A 19,467-nucleotide genomic window follows, 5' to 3' on the forward strand; every position below is an offset into this window, starting at 1 on the left:
TTGTTAAGTAAACAAATAAAAAAGGTCGAGTGATTGCAGGGTCACATTTGGCACGTTGCGAATGCTCAGTGAAGTCAAAGAAAACTCTCAATTTTATATAAGACGACCTAGCGTTTCATCTACGTTTAAATGTGTGAAGCGTTGGTTTCGAATGGCAAAATTTTATGGTGTTTTTGTTTTCAAAGTTGCTGTGCATTACTTGTGAAAGTATTGCACTTACATGAAATGATAACAGGAACGCTAGTACGGACGCGCTCCCAGGTTACGGTCCCATGTGACAAGTGTTTTCAGTAAAAGAAATGCGTGTTCTTCCGCACTGGGCGTCTCGGTATTCCACATACAGTACAGCATGCATGAGTTTGCACCTAAGTAGTGTTTTAACGCTGACTGAAAGTTGAAGTATCACACCAAGGTGATGGAGCCAAAGTTTTCTTCATAGATTCCCACTCAGTATGGTCGACTGAGGACCGTTTGTGGCGAGCAGGCTGTATGAAAAGCATACAATTACATCTTCGGAGTGTCTGCTTCCTCCCCCTTCACCTTACTGGGGCAGAGGAAGACGTGCTTAGGAGGCCTCGGGCTGGGGTGGCCTTTACACCGACTGTCATCTCAACGTGAAACTAGATGCATACCATCTTATACGGACATGCCAAGGGTCAGTCGGAGCGCTCCCGTCCCCTCCTGCAAGCCGGCCTTCGCTACAGTGACACCACCAGCTCTGTCCACTAGGCACAGTCCAACAGATTCCACAAGACACTCCTTCATCAGACCAGTCAAAGTAACGCCTGCAGACCAGCTATGGCAACCGTACCATCGACAGTGCCAGCATTTTCTCCGCCCTTCTTCCTGCGTCTCTGATCAACGTATCCTGGCTGTCAATATGCAAAATAGCTCTGCTCGTCCCTTCATCGTCATTTACCCCGCGTGTGGCCAAGATATCCTGACAAGTTCCAAATCGCATCCGCTGTACGGCGCCCACCCGCGATTCAGGGCGTGCTCCGCACGGGGTCTTCTTCACGCCCACATGCACAAGTCATTGCCGCGGCACCACGGCCCTTAGCTCTTCGGCCGTTATTCAACGGAGCCAGGGGCATTGAACCTAGAGACAGACTTCCTCGCGGCCGTGGCATGCACAACCCGGCGGCGGGGAAGGGGGCACGCGTTACGACGCTTTTCCGCGAAAAGGAACACAAGGCTCTCCCACAAACGGAATGTAAACAAAGCCCGCGCCCTACTGGCTCGGAGAAGATGAACGCGCCCGGCGCCTCTTCCGGCAAGAACGGGACCGTGGCCAGAAGGGCGCGTAGCAGAACGGGCCATGCGTGTAACGCTCCGAGGCTGTTTGTCTACACTGAAGGGCAGGCTTTATTTAGTTCTGTGCAGCACCACAGATGCGGATGCCGAGCGCGACGAGAATACAGCCTCACGTGTCATTCCCGACAGCCTCTCATAGAATTCCTCACCGAAATGATATGGGTCACCCCGTGTACAGCTTGGGTTAGTGTTGTGTGCATATCAATAAAAGGGTGTTCAGAACAGTAGCTGCTCAGAAGGACCATGTCAATTGAGTGGCTGGCTGAGTAAATCTATTCCACTGGTTCTTTCGTCCGCTTATGAAACGTGCTTTTTACGAATGGGACCTCCAACGATTTGCCGTCATGGTTGGACACAACCATGGCCGGACTGGAGAATCCGGTAATGGCTATGGCTATGGCCACCAGTCCGGCTATGATACAACACATACGTAGTTGCATACGTGCACACATGCATTCGCGGAAATGCACGGAAGGGCAGACAACAGCACATGTAATGTGCTGGTTACTGTATATAAGGTAGCAAAGCCGCGGCTTCTCTTCCGGTTGACCTCCCTATAGCTGCCACTGCTTCATTTTAAATGCGAAGCATTTCTTAGCGAACCTCTGGCACTTTGAGCGTTTCTATCTATCTACTATCTTCTATCTATCTATCTATCTATCTATCTATCTACTATCTATTCTATCTATCTATCTATCTATCTATCTATCTATCTATCTATCTATCTATCTATCTATCTATCTATCTATCTATCTATCTATCTATCTATCTATCTATCTATCTATCTATCTATCTATCTATCTATCTATCTATCTATCTATCTATCTATCTATCTATCTATCTATCTATCTATCTATCTATCTATCTATCTATCTATCTATCTATCTATCTATCTATCTATCTTCTATCTATCTATCTATCTATCTATCTATCTATCTATCTATCTATCTATCTATCTATCTATCTATCTATCTATCTATCTATCTATCTATCTATCTATCTATCTATCTATCTATCTATCTATCTATCTATCTATCTATCTATCTATCTATCTATCTATCTATCTATCTATCTATCTATCTATCTAGCCGCCTACGTCTGGGTGCTCTCATGACGGCCTCCTTAACTTGGTGTAGACCAAAATTTGCATGGGAGGGTAAGAGGATTTGACGAATATGATTGCCGGGTCATGACATGAATAACGTTAAAATCTTGTAGCGTACGTCATCAAACCCTTTCCACTAGACACGTGTGGCACATACCCGTTTACCACGGGCCGCGGTGTACGGGTATGCGCCACAGGTGATAGACAGTTTATATCTACCCAGGAACGGCGAGAACATACATTGGTAACTTAAATCTAGAGCGTTAAGGAAAACCAACATCGGCAGCGTTGACTCAACGAATGGAAAGAATAAAAATTAGGATCCGAGCAGGAATGGAACCCAAGCATTCTGCGTGGCAATAAGGTATTCTACCACTGAGCCACGCCAGGTCTATAAACTGGTTTGGAAAGACAGCCTACGCAGGCGTAATATCGGTGCAACGTCAGTTGTGGTTGTGGTGCTGGCTATCTAATTTTACAAGAAAGCAATAAACACTACATGGTACTCCTACTATGCGTACTCCTACTATACAGGCGTCATATCAGATTAACGTCTGTGGTTCCAGTGTTGGCTCCGCTTTTATAGCAGTCTAATAAACATTACGTTAGTATTCCTATGATTCAGCAAGCTATATTGAAGCACTGCTCGACCCCGGAGGAATACATTAACGAAAGTTACATATAATATCCACATCACCGCACCGTAAAGTGCACTTCGTCCACCAGAACGACGCAGTGTCCTTTTCATTTCTTACGAGGCTGGGCGATGGCCTCATGCTGACCGAGGATGATGCCAGATTGATTGACAGCCGCTTTGTAGACTAGGCGAATTCGTAGGCCGCATACGCCCAGGTAGTCTACGAATACGACAAACACCATCCACTGATGTTGGCCTACATAGCATTATCCAGGCCTACCAGCCTCGACGGCCTATACTTCACCAACGCGAAGGGTGGCTTCAGGTGCTGACATGTCGCCGGCTCTGTCGACAGACAATTTGTCGACGAAACACCGAGGCATCCACGAATTCCAACAGCTCTACTATACGACATACTTCACTACACATGGATCCCTCGTCACGACGATCACGACTGGATCCTATAACAAGTCATGACCAGCTGCTGGTGCTCACTGATCACGGTGATGATGCCCTTGTTCAAGAACTGTCAATAACGTCTTGCACACATGCACACGGGTTCGTGAAACGTGCGTGCGTTCTCGGGACACGTATAAGCACTACATATCAGCTTTCCGCTTCTGGTGTTGGTAATACCCACGTTTCCATTGGCAGCGTTACCCAACTGTAAACAACTGGCTATATAACACATATGCGGCTCTTCAACATATATATGTGTGCATATACAATTTATACAAATCTTTAGCGCCATTTTGTAACGTTGTCCCTCAGTAAAAAAAGTTCCGCCACAGTCACCTACCCCCCTCATGCTTCGCATAACATCGACTCTCACGGTACGTGGGGTCTGCCGAATTTTTTCACTCTCTCCCTTTCTTTCTGGCATTTTGCAGAGCACGGCTGTTTATGATACCGAAGATGATGATGATCATGATTCCACGTTACTTAACCTTGCATGAAAACACTACATGAAATAGATAAATCATGCATCCAGTGATAGGGGGGACGCTAGAAAGATGGAGAAAGAGTGAATAAGACATTAAAGCCCAACAGGTCAACCAAAGTTAATGCAGGCCAACATGTGAGAGTAAAGCTTGTTAAAATGAGAAAGAGGTTTGCAAGCTGATGTTATTTCTTTGATTCTTAATAACTGTACAAACTACAGTAGGAACGCTCGTAAGGCCTTGCGTTCTTGGTTTGAGAAAGTGCGGTAGACATATGCGTCATCTGAGCACTGCGGGGCGGGCGGAGGAGCGCATTATCTTATCAACCAACAAGAGTGTTGAAACGTGGATCTTATCAACTCAGGAGTCGGTCGCCCCAAACGCAGCCTTTGGTGTATATATCGGGAAACAGAGCTAAACCTATCTTCGTTCACAAAACCAACAATTCATAAAGCGCGCACACGCACACACGCACACACACACACACACACACACACACACACACACACACACACACACACACACACACACACACACACACACACACACACACACACACACACACACACACACACACACACACACACACACACACACACACACACACACCCGTTCCATCTTCGACTGATATCTTTCTTTTTTTTTTAAGTGTAAGAAAACGACGGCTAAATCATCTAGATGACACGCTCGGGTTGGCTCAGTGTGCTTTTATATTATGCATTCATAGAGAGGGCTACGAAGCTGCGCGCCATGGTAGGCCCACAGCGGTGCAGAGATTTGAAGAGACGGAGCCAGACTCTCTCGCTTCCTGTGTGGGAGTTTGATTGTTTTTTCTTTTCTCTTCGCACTTGCATTTCCAACGGTGCCAGTGAAGACACCTACGCTTGCTCCACATCTCCCGCTCTTTGACTTATCGCCTCATTTACGCTCGACTTCTCAAATCCTCCGGGGCGGAACACTATACGTGCTCCCTTGCCGCACATGTGGAGAGCATCCGCAACCTTTGTAGCGAAACGAAAGGATGGCTTAGCGGGAACTCGTGGAGGTTACTGCCCTTGCGAGTGGTGCAATGGCTTGTACGTGACCTTAAGAACATTAGGAGTGCCAACGTAACTTATCTGCATAATCTGTCGCAACAATGTTATACTTACAAGTATATAAGGGCACATTCAAGGAAGAAGATGGAGAGGGGTGTATGGCGTTGGAGCAAGTGCCCAATGTTTGTTGTAGTATATCGTTCCTGAGCAAACAATGAAGATAACCTAGGGGCTTGTCTTTTTTTTTTTTACATTGACAAAACAGCCACATGAAGGCAGCTCGATCACCATACAGCTAAGAGAATCATTGGAGAGAAATGCAACATCATCATCCCCATCATCATCATCATCATCATCATCATCCTATTTTATATCCTCTGCAGGACGAAGGCTGCCCCCTACGATCTCCAATCACCCCCGTCGAACGAATTTCATTTTATGCCTGCAGACTCCTCATTTGTAGAGCAACATATATTATTCACTGCCACCCTAAGCCTCGATGTGGATGTAAGAATGAAAATGAAGCGATGACGTGCTTCCCACAGCTGCCTGTCTTTGGTCCCCGGCTTTCCATGGGTGAACATGAGAAATAAACAGCTCTTGGAATGCAACATCAGTGGTCCTCGGCCGTCAATATCGTCCATACCTTCATGGCCGTAACGTTGCTCTTGGGACAGGTCTGACTGAATAAAGGTATGGGGCAGACTTGTCGCCCCCCCCTCAGATAGTTAGGGGAGGGGGGGAGGAGCCTGCCCACCTTGTGCGCACGCCTATGACATCAATCGTCACAAACTACGGAAAAGTAACCCCCCCCCCCTTCCACACATACAAAAGGACAAGTGATACCTTTAGCAACAGTTTATTCAAAAGCACTCTGCTTAACCAGATCGAGTAGCAGAGCCTCGAACGCTTATGATGATGAATGGTATGGATAGCAGTGCCAGAACACGTCTGATAAGTCTAACTGATCCCTTCCTGCCAAGCCTCAACAATTCCGTTCATCGCAGTTTGAGACTATACAGCTAAGGATGCTACGTTTTCCTGGAGGCAGAAGATTAAGGCCTTCCGGCACGCCTCGCGTGTCACTGAGTCCTTGAGGCGTTTCACACCTGCTGGCTTCAAGATCATATAGACGCATACAGACGTGCATCAAAGGGCTAAACAAAAGTCATTACGTATGCACCAACTGCTAGAGGAAAACAAGAGTCTACATTTCGCTCGATGTCGTGAGCCTTATGACTGCACAGATTTAACTTGCAGTCGGCATGAGCGGGTCGCCTTTGATGTACGGAAATATAAAAGGGTGGCGGGGAGAGGTAAGCGGCATTACTTTACGATGGATATGTTATAGCCCACAGGTGGCGTTTGATCCACGTATATGCAGTACACTTTAGAAGACCCCCCCCCCCCTCTCCTGTTTGATAGGCTATTTCCGGTACGAGGAATCAGGAGATGTCTCGGGAGCTTTGTAACAGTTCGCATGGTTGCTTGTATCCACGCGAGCGAGCACGCATTGACGACCGAAGAGCAATTTGTCTGCCTGCCGTGGCTGGACTAGCGCCAAAGCCCCGAGCGCTGTAGCGTCAGTGGTGCGGCGTGTGCCCCATTTGATGCAATAGGGCTGGCTGGTCTCGAACCATGAAAGATAACAGCTCTTGATCTGGCCGCTCTCCAACGCGAGCCACGAACATTGTGTAATAAGGCGCATTAACTTTGTCCGTCTTTGTTTTGCTTTCGTACGTTAGGAATTCCCGTGTTTTGTTCGCGCGTGACAAACACCTCCCATGCGTTCAAAGCAGTCGCAAAAGTGGTTGTCAGAGAAGCGATTAAGGAGTGTAATAGGCATCACTGAATTACGATAGAACGCCTACTCTCAATTCGGGATTTCCTCCTGGCTGCGCAATGAAAAATGAAGCAATGAGTGTCGTCACGTTCTTGTTTTCAGTTGGCTGGTTGCTCCATGCTGAACGTTTTGACATTGCAGGGTTGGCAAGACTCTCTCATTGCGGCTGATATGCGAGCACATGTGTTTGTGGCGTGTAATGACCTGTGCATTCTACATGAATGTCTGTCTATATGCTTGCATGTGTCATAATTGTCATTTCGTCTGTGCGTCCCGCTTGTTCTCTGGAGCAGGCAAACACTTCCAGAATCTGTCGGAGAATGCATCCCTCTGCATTATATACGGCTGCCAGAAACACACTATAGCTGAATAGCATGGGCATAGCCAGAGGTTTTTTAGGGGGGGGGGGGGGGTTAACCACCCTTATGTATGTTCGTGCGTGCATTTGTATGCGTGCGTGTGTATATGCAAAACTGAAAATTTTGGAAGAGGGGTGGAAGGCTGAATCTACCCCTGCCTGCAACAATTCTGCATAGCTATAGCTGGGAGACAACTTAAAGGCGCATCCTCAAGCTCATCGACACGTGCGCGTGCGCTCACTTCATGGTCTTGAAAGTCCTCGAAGACCGTTGGCGTATCTATCTATCACACCTCTATATGGAGCACCTAAGCAAGGAAATAATGAGATTGTATCGGTATCGCAACGCACTTTGGCCGCTTCTATATATTCAGCATTTTGAAGCTAGACCGCCATCGAAACTTCGTTACCGTGAGCTGATCTGATTTTCGAAGTATCACCGTATTTGAACATTACATGTTTCGTACTCCTTTTCCGTCACTGCAAACATAATTCACTTTGCCCAGCGTTGTATCTAGAACAAATCAGAACACATGGATGGTGGCGCGAACGTGCACAAAATCCGTGTCGGGAACCCCCGAGATACAAGGGACTGCGATTGTGGCGCACGTGTTAATGCGATACGCACACACACATTCGCTGGCACCAGACGTTGCCCCTTACCAACATCTAAAACGCTGGCAGGCGTGTCGTGACGGCTGCGCGACAGCGAGCGTATCGACTTTCCCGCCTTCCGGCACCGACGCTGCTTTTCGAATGTCCGCGCCCGCCGACACTGACGTATCGCTGTACCGAGACAGCTACAGTCGCGACCGTCGCGACAGTCGGCTTGGAGTTGAGCTCTTCGCGTTTGCAAACACGCCGTTCGCTTGAGACGGCGCGGCGCTTGTTATTGTGAGTCACGAGTGTGGGCGGCATCTCAGGACTTCAAGAAGGGACAGAGAGCGGTTGCTTTAGAGCCACGGCAGGAAAGGATATGATCACCAGCGGCCACCATGGCGGCCTCGCCCTGCACACATACACACATGTTGCAGTGGTCTCGTGTGCCTCCCCCTTCCTGTAGCCTCACAGCGGATAAGGGGGGGGGGGGGGTGGCAAACGCGCAACAGGCAAGCAGGCGCGAGTAATTAGTGTGGAAGATCGCTCGTGGCGAGGGTAAGCAGTAAGGATGTTGTTGGTGCGAGAGAAGAGTCGAATTGAAGAAGGGCTGCTGAGGAGAGAGAGAGGAGTATGAGGGGAGGGAAAGACGAAGAACCGCGTGGCTAATTGCCCGACACGGCTGCCCCTTTGATGGCAATTGGAGGAGCAAGAAGAAGCGCCCATTGCGGCGGTGACTCGCCCACTTATGCCGTATACGGCCGCGATGACGGCGAAGGCGCGGGGGACGCGCGGCGCACACAGTTTTGAAACATCGCGCGCGCGCGCGCGCGCGCGCGCTCTTGGGGGCCACATGCGCCGAAAAAGGGGGGCGCCAGCAAAAAGAGAAACAAGCTGCGTGGGGGCTGCTCTTCACCGTGGCCTCGATCGGCTACCCGCTGTGTCGACACAGGGCGTGCGTCTTCAACGAACCTTTAACCCAGTTGGCCTGCAGCGACAGATTGGCCGTTACGTACTGCCTCGGGCCTCTTACTGCAGTCTAATACCTGTCAATTGCCCGTGCCCTTGGCGACACAGGTCCAGCGGTCAGTCGCGGCTGAGGTGCGGAAAGTGGAACGGATATGGACGAGGAACAGTTCACACGCACAAGAACGGTCGTTTTGCCTTCGAGTAGAGCGTAGGCGTGTACGAAAATGCGCTCTTTAGCTTCGCCTCCTGAACTAACGTCTAACTACAAGACCGTTCAAAACTATGACGTACGTTGCAACTACTTTAGGAACTTATTGCGGCATTTTGAGAGGGAGAGAGATAGAAAGACAGGAAGGTTAACAAGGAAGAACTACGGTTCGCTACCCTGTACTGGGAAGGGGAAATGGGCATTTTGAATTGACAAAAAAGTATATAGCTTAAAGGTTTCATGTTGTCATGACTTTGCGAATGCTCTCAAGCAGTATACCGTGGGGCCTACAAAATTTTCATACGCCTGAAATGGCTTTTCAATAGCATACCTCGCGTGTAACAGTTGGAATTTAGGCTAATATTTATGATGTAGACATGCTATGGCTGCCATGGCAAATATGATCGAAGAAAACACCTTTCGCGCGGTATGGAAAACAACTGCACTATGTGCATGTAGGGTAGTTGTCGGCTATCCGGTAATATTTCCATGGTTTGTCATGATAATGCTTTAGAATACCAAATGTTTCTGCCGTCTTAATATATAAAGCTATAGTCCCTGGACAGATCTAAATATAAGTATAAAGATCTCGTGCTGCTCGAAGCACTAGTGCGTGCTTTTAGGAAATAGCACTGCAGTCTGTATGGCTTATTCCGGGCCCGTAGAGCTATAGCAGCCATTTTAAAGCGGGGAGTCTGTACCTCCAAATTAATGCAAAATGGAAATGAATGCTGAACTCACCGGTACAATGTTTCAGCCTGAATTAAATTACAGTCCCAAGTGAACACTTCCAATGACGACACACTTCGTATGTTGTTGCGACAGGAGGGAATCATCGGGCGACCGCGAAAGGGAATTCTGGTTCCCACTTTAGTGCAGCGCTGAGCCATACATATTCGAAAGCTTCGGGGTTGGGAAATTCTCGATGGTCTAGGAATCGAATCCCTCACCTCTCACGTCCAACGTACATTCGCTCTACGCTGAGCTATAGCTAAACTGGAGGTTAGCTTGGCACCTCAAAGGTGAGTCAGTATACAAATTGAAGCGGAAACGTAGTTTCTGCAAGTACACACGAAGGCTGACGCTGGTGGAGGAGTTTTCTTACAAAAATGAAGGTTATCTTTGATGAAATGCTCAGGAAGAGCTCATTTCATTAATCAGCTGCACGCGAGGGCCATCAAGGACATCCCGTAAATTTTTCTATACAAGAAATCGTAAAGAAATTCCGGTCGGTAAAGAAATTGTGATCGTTCCGCTATGCCTTGGAAATTGACTATTCCAGTCATCGTGGCCGTGGCTCTCAAAATTATCTTGACGCCATATTGTTACGTTCTACCCTACTTCTTTAACAATTTTTTTAAGCATTGCATGAAAAGCAAGTTATCTCTGCCCAGAGCGTACCTAATATGAATTACAGAATTTAACGCTGCGCGTTCTTAAAATGGTGACTTTTCGAAGCCGAAATAATTTCGGCACGCTTGCGTAATCTCCATCACTTCGTGTTGGCTGGACCGTCACACTTGCAACTCTTGCACACACTATCGTCTAGCGTTCCATCTAGCAACGTATGCAGGAAACCGTATACGTGGTGGGCCGGTATACGCGAGTCGGACCATGCAGTGTGCATGGGCCCCTCGATGTGGAGAATTCGTCCTTCGTGCCATGCCAAGACTATATTGCGCTAGCAGCTAGAACCCCTGTTCCGCGCAATCCCTGGCATCAGCGTCATTCACTGCTGAGCTTTTGCCAGGGCTTCTCATACTTTTATCCCAAGCATTCGCCATCGTGAAGGTTATATCATGTTATATACAATGATGCAGTGTTCATATACAACGATATGCTACTTAGAAAAAACAGAAATGAAGTGAGATTGCGAGAAGGCTGTATGGACAGGAATTCAAAGCTGCTTGACATGATTTCCCGTCTTATACCCTCTACACTTTCTGTACTCTAGTATAGGGCAAGTGTACGCATTTGCTCTGGTTGTTGTTGCCTCAAGCCCCCAATAACATTGCACTCGAAAAAAAAAAAAATCTGGGAAAACGAGAGGACCACAACATGCGCAAGGTGGCTGCTTGTTTTTGGCACGTAGCGCGAACACATGCAGACAATGTATTGATAGCCTTCACGTACTGTTGCTAGAACATGCTGGCTGCCATATCATCGACGTAGCATTTTCGCTTCAGCAGATGGCCCGTTTGCGACAACGTTATAAAGGTGCAACCGAAACGTCATTGATATGTATGCCATAATAACGACAACACTGGCTTGCGATGTTCTGATAACATGCTCGTAGAGACACGAACCTACAGTTTCCTACCGTACTAATACTACAAAATGGCTACGTCAGTGCAATCAATCTCTGCCGCATCCTATAATGGAGCATGTGGATGCTTCCAAAAGGCTTTAAGCGTTAGAAGAGCTGCACACAAAGCAAAATAATGAGTGAGAATCCGTTGAGCTTAATCAGGATTTCGATAAAGTTTCCGCGATCCCATGCAGTGACATAAAGGCGGGTACCCGATGTACGGGAAGGCAAACACACTGTTACAGACAAGCGAGACGCTACACTATGCTTGTTGCGTCTAGCACCACCGCGTCGTGTGTGCTTGTACTCCCGTGTACCAAGTGTTATCTTACTGTGACGGAGATCGCATCAGCCTTATCAGATTCTGATACAGCTCGACGGATTGATAACCACTCTGTGCACACCGTTATGCCTCTCTCGTATGTGTCCTACATGTGTGTTTCTACTCTGACACCACGAACCTATATTAAGTCAACTAACCCGATTATCCATTCTCCTGCAGAGGGATAACAGCGCCTGTCTTGTCTACTTGTACAGTCTTGCGTCCCTCCTGTGCTCTCTGATGTTAGGATTAATACTCCGCGTAAGCCTTAGCATACATGACACACCATTCACATTCGCTCGAACAATCTTGTGTATAAACAAGTCCGACCATGTCGTGCGTACCGATATCTTCATATTAAACGAGAACAGCTGAAAACTGTATATGGACAAAACTGAGAGCGAAATGGGCTTCGTTAAGTATGAAGTGGTTATGTGGTCCCGTCTTTAGAGGGAAAGGGAAGAAGGCTGACCTCGGTCAAGGCCACCATGAGAACTCCGAACGCCTCGGGCAGCACCTCGGTACTCCTCATGTTCAGCTTGAGCGTCACCCGCTTGGGCTTCTGGGTGACCTGGTAGAGAAGCTCGTTGAGCGTCACGTCCCACAGGCGTCCACGGGGCGGCTCCAGCACGGGAATGCCGTTGTTCAGCACCACGTCGGCCTCTATGAACACCGGCTGGTCGCCGCTAAGCGCCGCAGACAGCCGCTCGCGCGTGTTGGTCGCGCGGGACCAGCGCGTGAACTTTGACGCCTGCGGAGAAGTCGTTGTGGGTTGAGAATCCGCGTGCTGTGGGGAGGCGGCGGCCGCCGCGTGCGCGGGCGCACAGGCCAACACTGCGAACAGAGTGAATAGGAGGACTGCCACGATAGGACGGCAACACATTATTCCGTGAGGACTGGCCGTCACCACTGACACCGCACTGGTCGGCGTCATGTCCCTTCTGCTCTCGAAACAGGAATCGAAGAACGCCAGGCCCCGGGTCTTGCCCGCGCGAAGACGCCACGAGTCAGTCGGCTGGTGTGGGCCAAGGACGCCGGATGAAGTGCCCTCCAGGCGTGCTCTCGACGCTAGACCAGCTGTCTCCGTACGTCGGTCGTCCCGATTCGTGAAAAAAGAGTCGACTTCCCCCCCACTCTTGACGCGTCGTCGTCTTGGTCGGTGGCAAGCGCAGCGAAAGGGGACGGGCAGTTATTTTAAATCCCCGCGCCGCTGCCGCTCAGCTGGTTGCTGCCGCGCGTAAATATTGCCGTGAGAGGCAGGGCCCCTCATCTACGCTCTTCTGTTCCGAGTGGCGTCCCGCCAGAAACCGTGGGCGGCTCGGAGGAGAGGGAACAAGAAGAGGGTGAGGAGGGGCACACTCGTCGTTGTTGCGTCGAAGATTGCGTCGTCGTCGTCGGCGGGGCGGCTTTCGAAGGCTTGTTCTGCAACCGCGGCGCGTCGGACTCTTCGCTCCGAGGCAACGTCGTACGCGCGCGCACGTTTGCAAGCCGAGTACGATGAGAGAGAAAGAGCGCGTAGTGTTCGTACGTACTACGAGCTTCCCGCTCGCTCGCTCGCTCACCCGACCGACGCGGCTGCCGTTCTTCTCCTCATTTACCTCCTCAATTGAGTCGAAGGCTAGCGGAGGCCGCGCAACAGTTTCTCAGAGGAGGATGGGGCAATCTTAGCAATTCGCGGCCGCTCGATCTGCATGCTCCTCGACCCTTCTTCTTCTCTTCCTCCTCTTCCTCCTCCTTCCTGTGGCGCGTGTTTATGCCTCGCGACCGAGCCCTCACCGCCAGGCCGACCGGACCACGAAGTGAGCGCACGCGCCCGTGTCGGCGAGTTCGAGGATGTGCCTTTTAATGGTCGCCCAGCCAGCTATTCATGCATATGCCGCGAGGCGCAGGATATGCGCTCGCTCGCGCATCGTGCTCACACCCCATCGGGGCGCGTGCTTACGCGTGGTGGAGACGGCATTGAGCAACGGTGTAATCTAATAGGAGAGGGTGCGAACTAGCTAGACCTATTAGATTGCGCAATGGGCTCTTTTTTCGCGGGAAATGAGTCGGTGGTCCGGCTAAGAAGTGCATGCTCGCGGCTTTTTGCCTTGTTGGGATGCTGCCGTGGAGAATGCGGCGCGATGGAGCGTTGAGTGATGGGAGGGCCGCAGTGTCAACAATATGGCTTTCGTCGGCCCCATTAAGGAGGCCGCGTGCCTTTTAGCTCGTAATAAATGTATGTTTTGCCGGCCTTTCGGATTGCGCGCGTGCTTGTCGGGCCTGCAGTGGTGACTTGGGATAAAAGAAGTTTGCTGCTAGCGCGATTACCATGGCTCGCTTTCCTTTGGCGAAATTCCTAAGTACTTCAACCTTGAGGCAGGCACTGTGCTGCTTCCCAAGACTCTCCTTGCGTCTTTAAGGAGAGGCTGCCTCTCCTTAAAGCCTTAAAAATATACTGGCATAATAATAAAAAATACTAATGAGAAAGAGAGAGATAGCGAGAGAGAGAGAGAGTCCGTAATTTTGATGGCCATAATAATACGGTGATGACATTCATTTTCAGAACGGTGATTCGCACTCTTTCTTACTTACCCGCTTCCTCTCCAGCTGCGAAGAATGAACATCCGGCGCACTTTGTGCAGTGACCTCGGCGATCACCCATGCGTCGCGCGGTCCGTTTCTCTCAGGTCATGAACAGACGCACCTTGTGCGCCACGCCATTGTTAACTAGCCTACACAAAGTGTTTTGCACCTCTCACATCGCGTGATAGCATCAACGAACGTCGACGTCAACCTACAACGTATGCGGCGCTGTCGTGTACTGAGATGGTCGCCCGGTTCCCGTTACGATAGCGAATAACCACGTCCACGAATGAGTGCGTGAGTTGTGCATGTATGGTTGTGCATGCAGCCAGGACTTCTCTTATAAAGCCCAAGTTAATTTTCTACGAAGATTATCATATGGATGGGGTGGAGTATACGTGAAGAGGACTAAGCATGAAATTAAGCTGCGCGACTGAGGCGAAGAAGGGATACTCGAGCCAAGCACTGTTGCATTCTCCGTTCTCTTTCAGCACCTAGCCCACAACACAAGGCGAGGACAGATTGAAAGCCGAACGAAGATAGCGCTTGTCATTGTTCGGTTTTCAACTTTTCCTCGTCTTGTGTTGTGCGCTAGATGCTGAAATGGAATACCATTCTCTTTTTTTATGTGCACCCCTTCATGATCATTCCGTTCCATGATCACGCTCAAGTGCATACAATACGCGTATACACTCTGCGACATGGTAATCCAAATGCCAATACACAGCGAAGGACGCGTACGCCTCACTGTATACAACTAGGCATGAGCTTTGAGAGACTACTAAGAGGAATGAGCATACGAATTTTGTCAACAACGAATAGTGCGTAAAAGCGGTGACTTGGTGTTTTGTCACGGTATCGTATATAGTGCCAAGAAATTACAGGCGCATTCGTGGCATCCAATGGTAAAAAAATTATGTGAATTGGTGATTTGGCAGATCCCATGCAATCGAGGTCAAAAGGCACCTATGGATAATGGTGTGATATGTAATGCGTAGTTGTTAGGTGCGTAATCCGCTAAGTTCACCAGTGTTACAGTCAGCGCAGTTACGGCGGAGGGGGGGGGGGGGGAGGCGGTGGAAAGAAACGCCAACAGCACGGTGCGGTGTTTTCACCGCGATCTGACCTTGATGGCAATACAACGATGCTATAGTGATCCTTGATTGTATCATGGATGACTCTAGTGGCTTCTTATTACCACAGGCTACAACAGCTTCAAAAGGAAAACGAAAAAGCAGAGAACGTAGGTGCCGCACTGTTCGCGTTTCTTTCCGTCGCCCCTGTACATGGCTGCGCATTAGAGTACCAGTATTGACATAGATGCAATCTGCAGACGATCTAGTCTATATGAACTTTACATGTAAATGTCAGCCAACCAAAATTTCTCCCTTTCTCTCCCTCCCTCTCTCTTCGGACGCTGAAATCTAGGCATTCCATCTGTTTCCTGTCGGTACACAACTCAAACACATTTCTTCCATTGACAAGCGTGACGGATCTGCGTCAGTGCAATTTGACCAGTGCAAAGCTTTCCTGCACCTTTTTATTGTCTTATTTTGATATCAGCTTTCAGGCAACATATTGAATTGTATAGTATTACGAGCGCTTTCTTGTATCATTTACGCGAACGTCAGCACGCATTAACAGAAAAAAAAAGAGGTCGCCCATACAGCATCACGGTGATATACAGGAAACCAGCGCGCATTCATGAACGGCGAGAGTTTTCAGCCCTGATTTAGTTCACTAAACGAAATTTGCTCCGCACTCGTTTCGTGCACTTCACCGGTTACTAGAAAGTTAGAACTTTTTCCTTTTCATATATCTTGAGTGGCCGGGAGGCGTATGGGAAAGGTACCGCATCTGACGGCAGTTTCCTCTCTGAATACGCAACCCATTTGGCACGCATTCAAATATTTCCGCGGTTACATCGCTCTAGCCTATAGGCATGCACCGGCTTCTGGATTCCACTTCGGGCGTGTGTCTTTTCTATATTTACTTTTTCTGCCGCCCCGATTCGCACTTGGAATTTCCGTATAAGCAGCTGTCCGCGTGTACACGCGATACCGGAAAGATTGCAAGCCTGCAACGCCCATATAGAGTTTCCTACAAGGAATGCTAGAAGGATCTCTGGCATTGCAACCGTTCGGCATGCACACATGAATATGGATTTGTCTAATCTCCGCCCCCGCGGCTTCAGACATTCCTGTGACTCTATTTCTCGCGTTTTATCCGTCTGTAGATAGTGAAGTAGTCCTATAATTACGTAAGCAGGGGAACGCAATATCTCTGTCACTCTGTGCCCACGTTCGCGGTCATTGGCGAATTATTATACTTTCAACGCAGTCTTCTAAAAACCTTGAGGAAACCACTTTCTAAGCAATAAAGTACGAATCTTAGGCGCCGAATTCATGCACTGCCTATTCGTTCCCCATGCTGGCGAAACCGCACCAATTACCAATTACCAAAAGTTACCAATTGCATATATACAAGAATAGTTCATTCGACTGCAAACTCACTCGTGAAATTCACTCAGGATCACTCAGACTCAAACGGACCCGTAAGTCGGAGTGAACCCGTATGAGTTGTAGTTAAGTTTAAGCCAGACTGAAGCTGTCGGAATAAAAACTTGGCTATTCGTGAGTCCGAATGAGCGATAGAGAAAAAATTGAGAGCCCTTCCTCTACTGTGAAGACAGAAATCAGCGAAGCTGAGACTATGGTAGTTCTGGTATAGTTAATATTGCTATAGTTAATTTATATATTAGCATTATTGCCTATATTGAGCGAATAAACAGACATACACTCAAAGATCCCGGCGTTTCTCTTGCGCATGACGCATATTATCTCATTAACGGCGGCCCGGTCTGAAAATGAAATCCTGTAGTACATAAGAAACGCCGTTGTTTCTAAAGTGCAAAAATGGCGTCACGTTCGTTTCCTGTGCAAGTGTCTTTGAGGCAAAACAGTTCACGTCATTCTGCCTTATCGGCGAAATCGTACGCCTTTATGTTTACATTTACGACATGTCCATTTTTTTTTCTTCCACGCACAAACGCTGTATTAGTCGAGTTGATCGGTGCGCCGAAAATTTTTGTTCTACGCGTCTTCTGTTCGTGTACGCGAACCGCCAGAACACAGCCATATGCAGCTTCGCTTTTAAAGAGCGGTAGACGACCCAGTCATCAGATTGATATTGAATTAAACTGATGTTGCGGTTATAACAGCGGCAAAGACAAGAACAGCCAACCGTAGCAGACAGCAGCGCAAACATGCAGTGCTGGGAATGTGCTAGTGCACGCTGTAGTTGAATACTGTCAGCAATACCCAATCGCAGAATGATGATGGGAGAGGCGCAAGAAGGCATCTTATTAAAAAAGTTTGACTTACACACTCAAAATATTGAACGAGTTCTGTTTTTTTTTTTTATTTTGGCACCCTATATGGACATCATAAGGCCAGTCTCTCTTTCTATCTCTCTTGCAGGGCGCTTTAAGGAGCATTCATCACAGTTCCGAAAGGCAACGAAAGCACTGCTGTGATTTCTTATGGATATCGGACTGATTCACCGTGTGTAATATCAAACGCGGAACTGTTGTTACGTCGGCTGCAACAGTGGTTTTTCCCTCCTCCTCTCTAACTTGTCTTCCTCTACCCAAGCGCAGGGTAGTCTACCGGGTTCAGCCCTGGTTGACCTCCCTGCCTTTATTTTATCCTTCTACTTTCTCGAATGCACATTCATTCACCATTGGAATGGCTGATAGCCCATTGTGTGAACTCTGCGGGTGCGGCGAAACCATGGCGCACCTTCTATGCGCATGCACCCGTTTCGACACCCAAGGAGCAGCCCTCTCAGCCACATTGGGCCAGCTAGACAACCGGCCTCTCAAGAGGACAAAATCCTAGGGCACTGGCATACCCGATCTTCAGCGCGAGCGGCTTAAGGGCGTTGCTGTGGTTTCTTCGGCAAACCGGACTGAAAGTAAAGTTATTTATGTCTCACACAATGCTTTTAGACAGTGACTTTGTAGTGTTGCTATAGACTCTTTCCTTCTCTTTCATTCTTTCGTATCCCCTTTCCCCTTCCTCAGTACAGGGTAGGCAACCGGAGTATACTCCTGGTTAACCTACCCGTCTTCCCTCTGCCTTTCTCTCTATCTTTCTTCTCCTCTCCATCTATCCAAAAAGGCATCTCTGCGCTGTGGTTTATATTCCACCTGCGTAATCCTGCAAAGCTGCTGCTGCCGTTCGCGATTCCACCGCACTCAGGATAGTCATGTTGCCACCGCGCAGCCACCCCGAGAGTTTTATTTCGAGACGAAGGTCGACGGCGTGGAGGTTTCGAAACAAGGTCTTAATTCGTGACCTGCGTCTCCCTCCCTCCCTCCCAATTCCGTTCTCGTGATTCTCGTAACATCACGCAACGGCGACGAAGGCGGCTGCTGTCACCCTCCCCGTGGCCCTCGGGTGTCTCATTCGAGTGGGCGTGGTGTGGTTGGCTCCCCAGGTGTCTCGTGTGTGTCGACGTCAAGGTGCAAGTGACAAGAGTGTCTCGAGGCACCTACGTGCCTGTCACTGCCATAGCGACTTGATTCTGTTGCGGTGGCTGAGCAGGCTTCGCTCTCGTGGTGCACGTTTACCACGTAAAAACAGCGGCACCGAGTAGTAGTTGTCATTCTGCACTATTGCACACACTGTTTGTCTGCTTTTTCCTTGTTAATGTCTTTCGGGACGTGTGAAGCATCTTATGTGGCTTTTAGCCCAGAAATGACCGTCCATACATGTACACTTACTAAATTTATCGATTGACATTACTTAATACACTCTACAGCCCATGCAGGTGTTAAACTCAAGTAGACGCGAAAGGTGTAAACTCCGCGCTGTGCAGGTAATCGCTCGAACAATCCAAGTAGTAAAGTCATGAAGTCAGATTCCGTTGGTATTACGTTCGATGTTCGTTATTACCAAATGAAACAATTTCACGCCTGTGCTACCGACACCTGACCACCCGCTGGCTTCATTTTTTAAGGTTCGCCTGGATACCGGATGTGCCCTCGGGGTGGCCTTCATGTCATTTTATAGATATAATGAATAAGCGAGGACATCCCGAATGATTGAGCGCTCGGCAGCTGACGCGTCACACAGATGAGTAAGTGATCGCCAGTAGGGCCTATAGAGAGATGGATATACAAATAAGGAAAGGACAAGGAGGTTAACCGGAATTGAAACATCTGGTTTGCTACCCTACATTAGGGGGAAGGGGAAAGAGA

General features: G+C 48.7%; 1 protein-coding gene across 1 annotated transcript in view; it reads right to left on the minus strand.

The window, feature by feature from the left end:
* Positions 1-13,015, minus strand: part of LOC119390046 (uncharacterized) — a 32,458-nt gene extending 19,443 nt beyond the window's left edge. Inside the window, exon 1 of the mRNA XM_037657567.2 lies at positions 12,112-13,015. Coding sequence (XP_037513495.1) covers positions 12,112-12,573 — 462 coding nt within the window. The 5' untranslated portion in view covers positions 12,574-13,015. The remainder of the gene's footprint in view (positions 1-12,111) is intronic.
* Positions 13,016-19,467: the final 6,452 nt, after the last annotated feature.

This window comes from Rhipicephalus sanguineus, chromosome 4 (genome assembly GCF_013339695.2).
Source record: "Rhipicephalus sanguineus isolate Rsan-2018 chromosome 4, BIME_Rsan_1.4, whole genome shotgun sequence".
Lineage (NCBI taxonomy): Eukaryota > Metazoa > Arthropoda > Arachnida > Ixodida > Ixodidae > Rhipicephalus > Rhipicephalus sanguineus.